The 17,342-nt window shown below is 25.8% G+C and overlaps 2 protein-coding genes and 1 long non-coding RNA gene across 3 annotated transcripts; 2 read left to right on the top strand and 1 right to left on the bottom strand.

Moving 5' to 3' along the window:
- Positions 1-7,109: 7,109 nt before the first annotated feature.
- On the top strand, positions 7,110-8,481 carry LOC126897575 (uncharacterized). The gene is made up of 3 exons (XM_050671290.1): positions 7,110-7,435; positions 7,556-7,787; positions 7,848-8,481. Exons 1-3 carry the CDS (start codon positions 7,388-7,390, stop codon positions 8,009-8,011), a joined length of 444 nt encoding a protein of 147 aa, XP_050527247.1. The 5' UTR covers positions 7,110-7,387; the 3' UTR covers positions 8,012-8,481.
- A 955-nt stretch (positions 8,482-9,436) lies between these two features.
- LOC126897567 (legumain-like) lies at positions 9,437-12,837 on the top strand. Its single transcript, XM_050671268.1, has 12 exons — positions 9,437-9,552; positions 9,818-9,957; positions 10,189-10,286; positions 10,368-10,449; positions 10,523-10,608; positions 10,699-10,837; positions 10,964-11,033; positions 11,095-11,216; positions 11,281-11,484; positions 11,549-11,662; positions 11,775-11,960; positions 12,218-12,837. The coding sequence occupies exons 1-12, from the start codon at positions 9,549-9,551 to the stop codon at positions 12,356-12,358; spliced, it is 1,386 nt and encodes a 461-aa protein (XP_050527225.1). The 5' UTR covers positions 9,437-9,548; the 3' UTR covers positions 12,359-12,837.
- Positions 12,838-15,192: 2,355 nt separating this feature from the next.
- LOC126897580 (uncharacterized) lies at positions 15,193-16,934 on the bottom strand. The gene is made up of 3 exons (XR_007702133.1): positions 16,743-16,934; positions 15,409-15,488; positions 15,193-15,290 (listed from the first exon to the last, which is right to left on the bottom strand). It is a non-coding gene; the product is annotated as an uncharacterized LOC126897580 (long non-coding RNA).
- Positions 16,935-17,342: the final 408 nt, after the last annotated feature.

The raw sequence follows: 17,342 nt of genomic DNA, 5'->3' as shown, positions 1-17,342 counted from the left end.
ATTTTTAAACATAATTGTTATCTTAAAAGAAATTTAGTGTAGAGTTAAAAAAATTATCTTGTATAAATTATTTTACAAAAGTTTAAGTACAAAGTGATTTCATTTTTAATTAGTATAATTAGTAAAAAAAAAATCAATTTCATTAGATCTCTCATTAATATGTTTTTGTATGAACCATTACGATGATTTAGTGGAATTTTTTGATAATATTTTTATAAATATTATAATCATCTGTAGTAATACAAAAAAAATAAATAAGCAAAAACGGTGTATGGGGAATTTTGTTTGACCAAGGTTGGATGTTAGGGATTTGGTCAACTCAGGAGCAACGAGGTTCTATCGGGGTTGTAGAGTCCGAGGGTTTAGAATAATAAAGACAAGTAGATATAAAAAGAAATCATTAAAGTTTCTCTATAGAGATATTACAAATGATCTAACTGGTAAGTACCTGAAATAATACACTGAGGCAACGAAGAGGCGGTGGCCATCTCACGAATACCCAGTCGAAGTGTTTATATATACAGTAGAAATCACATTAGGTTTTAAACTCTTTTAGGCAACGAAGAGGCGGTGGCCATCTCACGAATACCATGTAATGTGATTATGTATAAGGTACGAACTAGTCAACAACAATTAATAAAGTTTGAATATAAATATGTGATCTATTGCTTTATTATTCTTTACTCAGATTATTAATTCTAAATAATTGGGTTAATATAAATTTACTTACTTTTTTATTTGGCTTGTACAAAGATCATCAAAGTTTGCGTAAATATTTATAATAAAATAAAGAGTTAACGCAAAATAATTGTATTCAATATATCTTTAAAATGTACCGACAACAACACGGGGTCGCGGCTAGTTTGTTCAAAATCAAAATAGAAGAATTCTGAATTCCTTGTTGAATTCAGGTCTTCAAAAGGAAGAGAGAATTCTGCTCTCTTGCTGGCACGCTCTCTCTTGCTTGTGTAAGCAGAATTAAGCCTTTTTATATTATTTTTAATTACCCCCTTCATAGGTTGTTGCCGTCAGCGCTTTTAGTGATTTTCAGTTTATTGTGTAAAATTTGAACATAACATGATAATTATTTTTAAGATAAGATGCATAGTATACAATAATCAATTTAACATGTATATACATATATAATAGCTAGTGTACAATGTGTATATGTTATGACAGATAAATTAATTATTTGTGTTGTATACAATTGGTATTAAATATAGAGTAATAATTTTTTATTGATAATGTAAGATGCGTAATGCAGAACATTGTGCATATTACGACACATCATTTTGAAATGTAGAGAGCTACGAAGTATACAGTTAAGTTCTGATCTCCCATATAGTTGGTAAATTTCTTATAATAGGTTAATTTCATTTTTCATTATTGCTACGTATCATATTAACAGATATTGACTTTTGTTAAAACCAGGGACATGTTTGATGGATTACTCTCTCGAGGTAAAAGAAGTAGATAAGTATAGTTTTAGTAATTAATTCGAAAACAGTCTTTTTGATTTATTTAAAAATAGTATTGGTGATCAATTCTTGGCTGCCATAGCTGGTACAATATTGGCGTATTAATGGCTTAATGAAGTCGCCAGTACTGATCGGTTGGTACAGAAATGGGTTACCATCAGACATATGGCAGTATTGTTCCAGTACTAGTAACCGCTACTGCGCCAAAACTACCAGCAATAGCGTATAATACTGCACCTGTTGTTAATTTCTGATTGGGATTATCAAGACATTACATAAGCCACCGCATGAAGCAATCTAATAATACATCACGTTAGTAGTAGCTGTTTTCTTCGTTTATTGGAAGTCCAGATTAAGATTGACATTATTCTAAACAATATTCTAAAAAAGTAAGATCACTATGATCTTACTTTTTACGATTTAATAACTATTATTAAATCGTATTGTAAATTTAAAAAATATAATTTTTACAAACTTTAATCTAGTTATAGTTTTATAGTCAGCAACTAAAGTTGAAGTTGGAACAAAAAAAAAACTTGATCTTGAATACAGATTATGTTTAAACAAACAAATATTGCTCATTAGAAAAGAAAGTGTAAATATTTTATTTAATGCTCTAACATAATGAATAATTTTATATTGTAGTTCAATTCTTAAGAACCAAAAGGAAAAATATTCTAGAATTCCTTCTGTTAACGTATTCTTTAATCAAATTGCTTGGTTTGATGTTAAGTGCACACCCAAAAATAATAATATCACATTATAATTTTTAAAAAATTTATTTGTTGCATTTAAGTTAAACATTAAAATTGCATTATTATATATTTAGCAAAAGGAGCGGCATAACAATTCCTACTTATAATTTTAACTATAAAAAATATATTTTACTGTTTATCTTATAGATGCAATTAAACATTGGCATCGCACTCCAATAGATTTTTAAAGAAACAATTAAAATGATTCCTAAATTAATTTACCAAGTAGGCGAATATGATGAAATAGTAAACTTACAAAAGCAGCATTTACATGCTAACTATTAGTTGCTTCCCGATTGATCGGGTATGCAATAAAACAAATAATCATAATTTTTTTACCATGAAATTTCATATGATAATAATAATCAGTTTTAAATCTTTCTATTCCCCGAAATTAACATGCTACAGAGGGTGATGGCCTTTTTTCACATGTCAGGAAGTCAAAGATAGTTAGTTCTCGGCTAGGCCAATGATGCACGGGACAGATATTACAGTCGGCTAGCACCAGAGACCACCAATGAGGAAATCATAAGATTGGCACCCTGAGATTTGAAACTGGGACCCAGTGCGCCGAAACATACGTTTACCCTTTAGGCTAGGCCGAGCCCTTAAAATTTACAGTTATGATTTTATTTGTTTATTTAATCATCATAACATTTCTTATAATAATGCACTTAATTTAATCTTGTTTAAGGACGCCTTATACACTAAATAAATTGTCGATGTTCGTCAATTTTTGTGATGTAGATAGCGACACATAGATCAAAATAGAAAATATCATTGGCACTAATTTTTCGAAAGTAAATATTCCGAAGGTTCTAGAAAAAAAAACCCAACCCAACTCAATTGAGCGTATTATAAAATTTGATTATAATTGTAAAAATCCATTGTTAAATTCAGGTGAAACTAAATATCATTTTTTTTTAGATTTATGATTTATATAGCAACATGTTACAAAAAATTTTGAAATATTATAGATTAGTAGTTGCACACACAAGTAGACTTAAAAAATTAATTAATTATAAAGTAAAATTATTTACTTTTGTAGTTAAATACTTTTATCATATCAAATCTAATTCGACAATAATTACTTTAAAAATATAAGAAATTAACGATTGTTATAGTTTGTATAGATAAAGCTGTTTAAGCTACTTATTATTTGATTAAGGCAGGTTTAAAATTAGATATTAAAAAATGATATCATTTAAAAAGGAAACTTCTAAGATTTTTATATCAAAAAAAATTATGGCAGTTTTCAGTATTAAAATATTTTATGTTAAATAGTGATTATTACATAAAAATTACATTTTTATTAAATTCGACGGCTATTTTCCCATAGAAGAAAAGGTGAAAGTACAATTTTTTTTATTGTACTTGTAGTATTTATTGTGAGCTTTATTTTGACACATATTTAAAGGACGCATATATCAGGAACATTTTCAAAAGTTAAGCTAAAAAAGTTAGTTTTTGTAAAAAAGTTTCTATTTTAAATCACCCCCTGTGATCAGGTTAAGTGTTATATCATCAAAAAAATGATATCAAATGAAAGGGACTTAACTAAGGTTTCAATATAACAAAAATTATGTTGATTTGTTAATTATTGAAAGAATTATGGAAGTTTTAAGAAAAAAATAAAGTAAAAAAAATGTCAAAAATTACTGATTTTCAAAATTGTAATTTTTTAGAGATTTCTCCCATTTATGGGGAACGAGTGAAATATTTTCAATTTTAAAGGGTAATTTCTTCAGCTGGATACGATTTGTGATCTTTTGACATATTGTTTATAAAATCGGTCTAGTGAGAGCTGAGAATAAGTGGCAACAGACATACAAAATAAAAACACATCATGGTAAAACCAATACCTTCTCATCTTCGCATCGAAGCTAATATATAGTACAGAAACTCTTAAATACTAGTATATAATCCCAAAATCCTCAAAAATGTAAATTAAAATGATTATTTTGTAAACTTTCCCGTTTGATGCGTTACAAGATTAAGCAAAAAGTTTTAACATTTAATTAATGTTTAGTTTAACATTTATTATCTTCCAATTTCATTGGATAACTTACATTAGGTACATTTTGTTTAGAAAATGTAACTATTGAAATAATTAATAATTTTACTTCGTATACTCTTAAAAAAATGTCCGAATTTTCATATACACGCATTGAAAGTTTTTAACGTATAATATAACAGGGAAAATTTGGATAATTAATGACAAAAATGTTACATTTGTGTAAACATTTTTGTTACTTACGTCAAAGTTATATTACTTGTGTTTAAAACTAAATTATACATTAAAAATACCATACTGGCATATCGGAATTTTTTGATTATTTTTTATAATGTATATTTTTTTTATGAAGTGTGGAATTTTCGTATTGATATTTGTAGTGACTCAAAAAGAACTTACTCTTGTAGAAGCTTAAAAGAAAGAATTAAATAAAATAAAATATAAAGGGATGTTAGGTGCTAGTTTGAGCCACACTACTCTTGTTTTATTAATAATATTATTATTCAGGATATAAGTACGAGGGTCTGTAATAAAGATAGAAGATGATAGAAAAATAAAGTAATCTTTATTCTATTAATATGAAATTTATTGTGATTAATTATCAATTCATTAATATCAATAATGCCACGAGTCTTGACGGTTATCGATGATAGGAGGGATTGAGTCACCTCATGCCTACTTAATGTATGTACTCATAAAATTTAATTCTAAACTTTATAAATTTTTTATGAAATTATTAGTGTCCTACCTTGATATTTTCTCTGACACTTTTAAATAAATAGATATTGTATTCTTGTACAAAAATAATTGTAGAGACGGCGGATCACTTCTCGCATATATTTCGTTATGAAAATTTGGACTGATTTGCGTAGTTAGTGCCTCTATGAATAACTGACCGCATCTGAGTGAGAGCATTCTGACCATCATCAGGACATCTGAGCCAGAATGCTCATTATTTTGGGCTTTTTATATTAATTTTGATGGTATTTCAAAGGCAAGAAGTGATCACCGACGATACACCATTATTTCTTTATTAATCGTAATTTACTACATGTTATTTATTACATTTTTAGCAGTAATGATCTACCGTTTTTCTATAAAATCTTTCATATTTATTACCTTATGTCTAACACATTACTATTACATATTGTTTATTATTTCCTGTTTGTTTTATATAATTAATATATGCTTTTTTCTACGAATATATAATATATATTATTTTTATTGGTATACATATCATTTTGTGTGATTGATTAATTGAAGTCTTAAATAATACATTATGACATTAATGATATATTGTGTATATCATGACATATTTGCAACTATCCATAGCTCAAACAGAATGAATAATTATTCACTCTGTTTAAAATGGAGTTAATTTTTATACTTGTACTGATATAAAGTTTCATAGACCTAATTTTACATTATTTTGTTTGAATTAGTTACTACGCATATAATAATTGTAAGTAATAATGAGTTACTATTATAACTATATCTAATTACATCATTCACTTAAATTGATCTTTCTGTAGTATACTATTACCATTATCGATTAATATTAAAAAAATACTCTTTAGATTATTGTTTGTAATAAAAATTATCATTAGTACTTAAATCTTGATACATTAGTTAGCGTAAACTATATAACTATTTTGTAATTAATGAATACAAGTCATGTGATTCATAAATATATATAAAATAGACATCCAATAACATTTACTACCAAAAATTTAAATAATAAATAACACTCAGTAATTTTTTTTTATTTGAAGTGTCATTTGGATACAATTTTAATAAAAAAAATTGATCTTATAATCGTTAAAAGAATTAATATTATAATTAATTTGAGAGGAATACAAATAAGCTCTACCTAAATGTATTTATATATTTATTAAATAAAAATAAATCAGAGAGAATTTGATCAACACCCGTGTAATTTTCATTAGTTTAAATGATAACTTACTGAACAACATTTTTTATTTATTTAATAATTATTTATAAATATATCGGTGAATTTATTTGATTATGATTACTAATGTTTCATGCAGTTGTTATTATATAGACAGCTTTTAACTTCAACAATCAGTATAAAGTTTATCCATTGGTACTTGTTTAGGTATAGTTTTACTATACTCTTTATTTATGGATGAAGGCATCGGCGTCATCCATGAACAATTTTTTAAAAATGTAGGGGTATCAACTAGAATCATCTCATCACCACAACCACAAGATGGTTTTGAAGAATTTGGACTACATGTGTCATTTAAAATGTCCCATTCTGCACACTTAGAAGATGATTTTGGAGATTTAGGGCAGCATGTAATATTTTTAATATCCTGCTCATCACATTTAGATTCATTTTTGATACATGGAGAACAAGGTCCTGGCGTTATTTTTTCAAGTTTACTATCTTCCTTGATAATTTTTTTGCAAACATTTTTTATTGGAGGGCAACACATAGGCGGAACAAGCGGTGAAGATGGTTTTAAAATTTCCACTATTGTTTTATCGGGAAAATTTAAGCCAAAGTCACAACATTCTTGAAAATCTATCCGTATATTTTCATATTCGCTCATTTTATAAAAACACAATATATTTAGAAACCCGTTAGAAATTGTACTTTTTGTATTTTATTAAATTAGTTCTGGTATCATGAATATTTTTATCATAGAAACTAATACCATATGAAATTTTATGGATTAATTATTATTATTATTATACTTATTTAATTTTTAAGCCAATAATGAATAAAAATAATTTTTATTTTGGTACAGTAAAGACTTTTACCTACTATTAATTGAGTAAAAAAAAATGTCGAATTTTTTCATATACGTACTGGAAGTTTTTTACATATGTCATGGTGAAAAAATTAAGATAAATTGTGATAAAAGTGTTATACTTGTATATAAAATTTTAATTCTCTACGTCAAAATTATACTACTTGTATGTAAAATTGACGTGTACAATAAAAATATACTGGCGAATAAAATTTTTTGTACAATTTCTTACAGTGTAGTTGCATTTAAAAATAAAGATTAAAATATCGAAAAATTAAACCAACTGTTTTAGTTATAGAAACATTGCGTTTGGTAGTAAACTAGAAGTAGCTTGATTATTTAATAAATATAAATTCAAGAAGTATGCAAATATCAGTAAAGAAGATGATTTGTTATAAAATCGAGGTCCATGTGAGTAACACTAGTAATTTTTTAATACAAATAAACCTGCATCACAGTAAGGCTATTAGTGCATTACTAAGGACCCTAACTGTGAGGAATATAACACCATTACATATAGTACTTATTTAGGAACCAAGGATAAATGTTAATCAGATTAAGGGGCTGAATCTAAGAAATTTTAATCTGTTTCATAAGCAAGCAGATAAACTAAGAACTCGTAATTTATTTAACGAAGTAGTAAAAGCCAGCTTAGTACTCAATCAATCAAGTGCAGACTTAATAATTATTAGAGTAATACTAATTGATGTTAAAAATATTATAGTAGACTCAGGATACCTACTATATGAGGCCTCAGACCTAAGTAGGTACCTAATAATGTTTAATCATTTTAGTAAAAATGAAAAATTAGAACTCATTCTAGGTATGGATGCTAATGCTCATCACACTATTTGGAGAAGAATTAACAACACAAAAAAAGGAATGAATCTGCTACTGACTACAAACCTCAGTATAGTGAACAAAGGTAGCAAACCTACCTTTGTAATCAAGAATAACCTACAATTTAGATTAGGTACAAAGTACTGAAAGGAGACAAAGTACTGAAAAGGCTGTAAATATCTTACAAGACTCCATTAATTCGACTTACAAGAAAAACTGTCCTTCAATAAAAAGGTAAGATACAGCTACAGAGTGTAGCTTAATAGAATACTAACCTTTCTAAATTAAGAAAGTTCACACAAGCTCTTAAATAAAGAGATGAAATCAGATTTGGAACAACACTGGGAGTTCTATAAGGATGCCTAAAGGAACTACAAATCTGCATTGAAAAAGTCCAAAAGAAAAGCTGGAAGAAGTTCTGTGGAAAAATACCACATCTCCTATAGCATCTAGACTTCTGTGATAGCTAGGGTATAGACTATACAAATCAGTCGGCAATACTACTGATAGATGACATGTTCACCAATAATGTTAATGATACATTATCATATTTGCTAAACACACACTTTCCTGATACACGATACACAGCACAAACGAATTAAATTACATTTTAGAAAAAATTAAAAGGAAAATTATAATAAAAATTATTCTTTATTACACTCAAAAATATAACAAATTTTATTATATTTTTCAATTAATAAAATTATTTAAAATACATAATATTTGAAAAAATTACGACTTTAAAATTAGTTGCTTATAATAGTATGTAGTATTTTATTTTCGTGCAGAATAAATGCAAAGAATTAAAATTAAATATTGAAAATTACGTAGTTTGTGAATTTTTGATAAAACGTAAATTTAACATTTTAAAACTCCATAAGTGGTAGTAAAATTATTTCTCCGTCATCAAATTTTCAGCGGACATTTTAATTTCCTAAAGATAACTATGTAAATTTGAAACTTTAAAATAACATACCTAGATGTTACTGAAAAAAAAAATTAATTAAAACATATTTTGACGTTTAAATTTTGCTATTAAAATACTGCAATATATAAAAAATTCAAATCAAAATAAAAATGTTAATAAAAAATTAAAAACTCATAAACTTAAGAAAAAAATACTATTTACTATTTAATATGAGTAAAATAGTGTTAGTTTCACAATAACATCTTATTTGAATATGAAATTATAGGATCAAGAACTTAAGGGGTTTTTTCATATTTTTAATTATAAAAATTGCACTATCTGGTAAAAAAAAACAATAAAAAAAATGAATTATTTTTAATGACCTTTAAGAATTCTATGATAAAAATTTCAAACATTTCTGAACTATGGCAGCAGTTACATTAAGTGATTTCATATGGAATGACCCTTATACGATATATTAAAACAAATAAACTTGTATTGTATACAATCAAATCTTATCATTAATTAATATTCTTTACATATTGAGTACAGTTTCTATTTAACACATCCTATATCATGAAAAACCCATTGATTATTAAGTCATCCTTCCTATTTGAAAGATACCTTTCCACTTTTAACTCTTATCTTAGTACTTGATTTTTAATGATCTTAATAAGTTTTCAAAACATTATGAAACCTATATATAAAGCTATATTTAAAATAATTTAATATTCTAGGTGAAACAAAAAATAGATTAAATATTGTCAGTCTATCATAATGGGTAAGATTGAAGTTTTTAGTATGGAATATTGTATAATTTTTATACAGCTTACAAAACCACAAAAAAATCATCGAAATATAGCATAGAAAAAAACTTTACCCTTTTTATGAGTTTTCATATTTTATGTATTTTAGTTAAATTTAATTACTTTACATATTTATTATTTAATATTGTAACAAATATACATAATTTTATTTAGTAAACATTATTTATGCACTATATTTAAAGATAATATCTAATGTACAATACTATTATACATATATAGGTATACTTAGCTTTTTATTAGCATCAATATTAGCAATTGGGTCACTTGGATATGAAAATGACGATAATCTGATTTTCATTGGAAAAAAATGGGTATTTCTAATTAGTGGATCAAGCGGTTGGGATAACTATAGACATCAGGTAAAATCATTCAATAAATGTATGAAGTTGTATATATTTGCACTACCATTATATATTATAATTTGAAATTATTGCCATGTAATATTGTATCTTCGTTTGATTCTTATAAAAATAAAACAATCATAATTGATTATACATAATAACCCAATGTTTTTTAATTTGATTCAGATGAATATTTAATTATTTATAAAATAATGAACTCATTTTATAATGTTTTACTTATTTAAATAGGCAGATATAGCTCATGCATATCAAATTGTTAAAAGAAATGGAATTCCAGATGAAAATATAATTGTCATGATGGCAGATGATGTAGCAAATCACACAAAGTATTTTAATTACAAAATAATAAAATAATTATCTCGTAAATAATACCAAATATCCATTATGAACTTTATTCTATCTTTCAGCAATCCGGTGCCAGGAACTTTAATTAATCAGCCTGATGGAGTCGATGTCTATAAAGGAATAAAAATTGATTACTCAGGCAAAGTAAGTAGAGAATAATACTACTTGTCTGTATTTTGAATAAGTAAATTTAACTGTGCCAAACACATTATCTTAGGATGTAAATAGCGAAAATTTTTTAAATGTCCTGAAAGGTCATAAAAGTGCTATGAAAGGAAAAGGTTCTGAAAGAGTTATTGAAAGGTATATATTGATAATTTTTTTAACAATTGTTGCTTTAAATTATTTATTATTTATAACATTTTCTTCTATAATTTAAAATGTCTGTTATAGTCGTAAACATGATCACGTTTTTGTTAATTTTGTCGATCACGGGAGCAATGGTATTTTGGGATTCCCTGATACTTTTTTATATGCCGATGATTTGATTATGACTTTAAAAGAAATGCATGCTAAACGTCGCTACCGAAAGGTAATATTTACTAGAAGGTTTTCGCTTAAAGAGGTCTTTAAGTTATTTTTTTATTTACTAATAACACTTTTTTTTTAAAGTTATTAAAGGGACAAATTTTATTATATTATTATATTTTTTCTTAAGATGGTATTGTTCATTGAAGCATGCAACGCAGGTTCGATGTTTGATGGATTGATTGACGATGATACAAAAAGTGAATTTTTTTACGATCATATCAATAACATTAATTTTATTCCTTTTTTTTATATTTTTAGTCATTGCAGTTACTGCATCAGGTCCCAGAGAATGTTCATATGCATGTTATTGTGACGAAAGTGAATACCATACGTGTCTGGGAGATTTATTTAATGTAAAATGGATGGAAAATTTAGACCAAGTAAGAAACAATTATTTGATAAATACTTTTCTTATTTTTAGTTATTATTTAATTTTTTTAACAGACTATTTTCGATGTGTCGACAAAATCAAAGACAATATTGAGAGATTTTGAAGAAATTCGAACAAACGTGACTAATAGTAACGTAATGGTATACGGTGACTTTCATGTAGGTTTCGAAAAACTTTCTAAGTTTATAGGATACAACGTGCAAAGAAATTCACAAGGAGTAATTAATTATGTACATCATCACCCGATAAAAGCAGGAGTAAGAAAAAACTTTATTGGTTTTCAAAATAATCAGTTAAAATAAAAAATATTTTTTTATCTAGTCTTTAATATCCAATCGCAATATACCAGAAATTATTTTAAATCGTAAACTTGCGAATTCCAAGAACATTCAAGAAATCAAATCATTAATGCAGAAAATTAATCATAGGAATCAAGTTAGTATTGATAATTCATATAATTCTATCTAAAATTTGTTAGACGATTAAACAATAAAACATTTGTGATAATAAAATTGAAAGATCTTAATTTTATCATTTTTTTCCTCAGATGAAACAAGTTATTGATGCAATATTTTTTAAAATGTACAATCGTATTGTTGAAGCATTACCTGCATTGTCTTTTAAAATAGGAACAATAGAAACACCAGCTCCTTTAAAATTATCGATTGATGTATTCCCGTGTTATAAAAATATAATTAACACGATTTCTTCAAATTGTTTTTCACTTGCAAAGGTAAGACTAGTGAAACAATCGAATTCTTCAAGATATATATAAATATGATTGATTACTTAGTAATCGTTAAAAATTATTTAATTTGTAATCTTAAGAAGAAAATTTATATCTTTTTCATTTTTGTTTAAAAAAAAATAGAAAATGAATTGTTTATTAATGGTCTTGTGTAGATGGATTTATAGACATATATTAGAGGATTTTTCTGATTTTATATAAGAATATCAAAAACTTATCTTAATTATTTAATATTTTTTCAGAATCCATATGTGCTTAAGAAGTTAAAAATTTTGTCTAACATGTGTGTGGTTGATAGCAATATTGACAAAATTATCGTCGTAATAATCAATGATGTTTGCTCAATTACAAATATACCAAACGGATTGGAGAATATCCAGTAAAAAACAATATATAAAATAAGTAGACTTATAAGATATATAAGTTTTAAAAATTACTACTTGTGTGTGGTTATTTTTATTATTATTATAAAAAATCTTGTCATCACAGTCCATTTTGAATACATTTTAGTTTTGTAATACAATAATTTTTTAAGTGTAACATAATTAAAAATGTGTTTCTTTTAATTACCTATTTTCATATCACCGTCGTACGCAAGAGGGGGGTTTCAACCCCCTCCCCCAAAATTTGTAAGCTAAGCGATAATTTTAAACGATAAACAATAAGTAATAACATTACAAAAGGTCATATCATACTATAAATAATTCCACAATAAAGTAATCGAAAACAAGATTTTTTATGAGCGAATAATATGGGCAGTGTCACATCTAATTTTCTTTAAATTTCTAAACCCCCCCGCCAAATTTAATTTCTGTGTACACCACTTTTCATGTATTATGAAGTATTTTCAAAATAATAAAATGTTGCACAAGTATTGAAAAAACTAAAAAAATAAAAAAAAAAAAATTGTTTTAAATTAATACTGATTTTGATTATTAATATGTTAAAAATAAGGAAAATGAAATATTTAACCTATTTTTTTAATCCTTTAAAGTTGATTTTTATGAATGTTTATAATAAAAAAAAATTAATTTATTTTACCATAACTTTTAACTCAATTGGCAAGTTTGACATTGCCATCATTAAATAGAAAATTTTATGAGAATTAATAAAATTGTATTGTTAAGATAAATATGCAGTTAGGAAGTTTTATAATGACTATTTATAGTAAATTTATCAGAATAACTCAATATTATTTTGTATTTTTATCGTAATAGATAACTTAAATAGAAGTAATAGTAATCATTTCCTAGTAACTTCTAGTGTTTAAAAAGATTCTGCAATTGAAATATTCAGAACTTAATTTTTTTTAATGATTTACTTTAACTAAATGAACCAATCAAAACAAAGTTGTTAAAAAGATTTACTCCATTGAGCGTATTATAAAATTTGATTATGATTGTAAAAATCCATAGTTAATTCAGGAGAAACTAACTATCATTTTTTTTAGAAATGATTTATATAGCAATTTGTTACCAAAATATTTGGAATATTATAGTCTAGTAGTAGCATACACAAATAGAGTAAATAAATTATTAAATTACAAAGTAAAATGATTTAATTTTGTAGTTGAAACTTATCATATCAAATTATCATGTCAAACTTGATTCTTCAATAAATACTTTGAAAACATTAGAAGTTAATGATTTTTATTGTCTGTGTGGAGAACATGTTATAAGTAACTGTTTAATTGATAAATTAGAATTTTTTTTCAATTTTTGAGGGTAATATCTTCTAATTAGATACGAATTGTAGTCATTTGACATATCGTTAAAAAAAGTAGGTCAAGTTAGAGCAGAGAAAATAAATGATAGTCACAAAAAAATATCTTCTCAGCTTTGCATCGAAGCTAAAACTTAAAATATAATAAAATAATTTTAATATGAATAAGAAATTTCTTCTCGCGGGTGACGACTACAGTGATGGAATCCTTGATCTTTATTGAAGTTATTGAATCTAAATCAGATAAAAGTCAAAGCAGTTGAACATTTATTCTAACATAAAAAGAATTAAGAAAAAATGCAAAACATTCCTTGCCCTTCGAGGGTTGGAACCTTGTACCCAAGCGCGTTAAATACAAGTTTTACCGACTGAGTAACCGTACTTCACTACGATCCATACATTTTTCCAAAAGTTATAGCAATATAAATTTAATAATATAAAATATAGAATCAAGAATTTTTTCACGGAAATCGTACGTTTTTCTTTAACTTTGATGTCCATTTTCACTATGAAGACAAGTCCAGAGGTCAATTTTTTTTTTCACAATACAGTATATTACATAAGCTTTAATTTAAGGTATATATAAAAGTGTTAGTCTTTCGGAACATTTTCAAAAGTTAAGTTGAAAAAGTTAATTTTTTGTGAAAAAGTTACCATTTTGAAACCATTCCTGTGGGCTGGTAAAGAGTCAAACGTCCACAAAAATATATAAAATGATAGGTAAATACCTTAGATATCTATAAAAAAAAAATTATATTGATTCGGTCATTTTAAAAAAAGTTATGGCAATTCTAAGTAAAAAAAATTAAAAAAATTTCGAAAATTTGCGATTTTTAAATTTGTAATTTTTTGGGGGTTTTCCTTCATTTACGGGAAACGAAGGAATTTTTTTCAACTTTTGAAAGTAATGTCTTTGACTAGATACGATTTGGGATCTTTTGACGTATTGTTCATCAAAATTGGTCCAGCAAAAGCTGAGATTGAGCGTTCACAGACACAAAAAATAAATAAATAAAAAAAACACATCATAGTAAAATTAATACCTTCTCAGCTTCGCATCGAAGCTAAAATTATATTTATAGTTTTGTATGTTTGAGTTTCAATGACACACAAAAAAGACCAAATACAAGTTTGATTTTTTTTTAATTAATATCGTTACCTAAATATTAATAAATTAAATAAATTATGGAAGTCAAATAAAATTATAATATCATGGGCAGTTCAAGGTCGTTTTACGCCTTGTTGAAAATCATAATGACTATATTTTAATATTAATACATAATTTAGTTTATCATTTTTAATATTTAAATATAGGAATGGTACGCTAAAATCTTCCTACTGTCCTTTTAATTTCATAAGAATCAAAAATACTAGCCCATTTAAACTTTGACTCCAAAAAATATTACAAGAAATTAATCATTTATTGTTAAATTAATTATGTTGTAATTTATTTAATTACCTGTGATTAATATCACTGTAATATTATTATATCTTCTTCAGTATCTAATGAAAGAGTTGAATTTCTGACTCTAGGTTTCCATAAAAACAGATAATATAATAAGCGAGTACTGTTATTATTCTTATGATTTTTATCTGAAGCAAAAAATTGAATATCGATATTTTGGATAATTTTTTTAATGTAACTTTAATTATATATAGAGTATTCACTGACAAATAAACATAATCTACGTTTTTAATGTTAAACCATTACTTTTCTTTCTTTTTTGAAGATAAAATGTTTGTTGTATGAAATCATCTGTATTATCTATTTCACTTGTTATGTCTCATTATCTAAGTAATTAAAACAACGTAGGAATATTAAACCTTTTGCTTTATTAAAAAATAGAGAAAAATCAATAAAAAAAGTCAGGTTAGTCTGAATATTATAAAAGAGGATGATAACGCACAGGTCATTCTTTCGATTTAATAGGATTCTAAAAAAATGTTACCACCGAGAAAAACTAGTCTACTCAAGTACCTTACGTAACAATTATTATGAAGCCATTACTAAATATAATCTATTTAATTCAACCACTACAGAACTTGTCGATCGCAATCACTGACTTATACGTGTGTGTAGGTTTGTAATTTATACTTAATAACAGTGGTTAAAGTGGAAAAAACTATGAGGAGGACTATAGTTTCTAAAAAAAAACCCAGCACAAGGGGGTCACGGCACAGTGGTGACATGGCATAGTTGGATCAAGTATGATATCTGACAGTGATTAAAATCACTATTAAAAAAAAATGCTTCGATGCAAATCTTTGGATAGTGTTTAATTTTAAAAAATTGGTGTATTATTCCAAAAGCTACATGATCTGCTAGTTCCTTATTAATATCTTGATTAAGATAAAGCATGTCGAATGAAAAAGGGATTATTAAAAAATATTATTTCTCATAAATAAGGGAGTTGATCCATACACTTTTCAATAAGTTATAGGCATTATAAAGTTAAAAATGTAAAAAATAAAATCGAGAATTTTCACACGAATAGCATTCAGTAGCCATTTTCACCGTGAAGACAAGTCCAGAGGTCAAATTTTTTTTTTCAAATTAAAGTACATTACATTAGCTTTAATTTAAGATATACATTAAAGTATCAGACCTTCCGGAACACTTTCAAAAGTCAAGTTGAAAAGTAAATTTTTTGTGAAAAAGTTGTCATTTTAAATCCCCCCCTGTGGGCAGATAAAGGGTCAAATTTACAAAAAAAAATATACCAAATGAAAAGTAATGATATCATGCATCTATATAAAAAAAATTATATTTATATGTTCATTTTTGAAAAAGTTACGGCAGTTTTTAGTAAAAAAAAATTGAAAAAATTTCGAATATTAGCGATTTTTAAATTTGTAATTTTTTTGGAGGTTTCCCCCATTTACGGGGAACGAGGGAAATTTTTTCAATTTTTGAGGGTAATGTCTTCGACTAGATACGATTTGTGATCTTTTGACGTATCATTGAAAGAAATCGGTTCGGTGAGAGCTGAGAAAAAGCGGTAACAGACACAAAAAAAAAAAAAACACATCATAGTAAAATAATACCTTCTCAGCTTCGCATCGAAGCTAAAATGAAGAGCGTTCCCGAGCCACACGAAATTGTCTTTCCTCAAAGGCTACAAATAATAATGATCATAATAAGCTAATATATTTACTTCGTAAAAAAAGTTATCTCAATAAAGGAATAGATTAGTGCCTACCTAGTACGCTTTGTACTTTTTAGTATGCCTTTAGTACTATGCCACATCACCACTCTGCCGCGACCCCCCTGTGCTAGGTTTTTATTTTATTATTTTTTAAATATTAACACTTGTAATAATCTATTTATAATTTTCTTTAGTATTTACTCTTATTTATAACATACATAATTAAATAAATAAATAACTCGCCTAACGAATAAATTTTAAGTAAATCATATTACAAAGTAAAAAATATTTTTGTTAAATTTTATTCTATCGCTCAATTTTAACAATATTGAAACCGCAGAAATTTATATTTGTATAATACTACTTAAAATGAATTATTATTTTTATAAATTTTATATTTGTATATTCAAGTGATATAATGCATATAATACTCTTATAATATGTTTACATTTTTAAGTACTATACAAAAATTAATTATTAGCTTAAAATTAAGTTTTTA

Source organism: Daktulosphaira vitifoliae, unplaced genomic scaffold (genome assembly GCF_025091365.1).
Source record: "Daktulosphaira vitifoliae isolate Bord-2020 unplaced genomic scaffold, ASM2509136v1 Scaffold_2, whole genome shotgun sequence".
Lineage (NCBI taxonomy): Eukaryota > Metazoa > Arthropoda > Insecta > Hemiptera > Phylloxeridae > Daktulosphaira > Daktulosphaira vitifoliae.
This window is presented reverse-complemented; position numbering and strand designations above follow the sequence as displayed.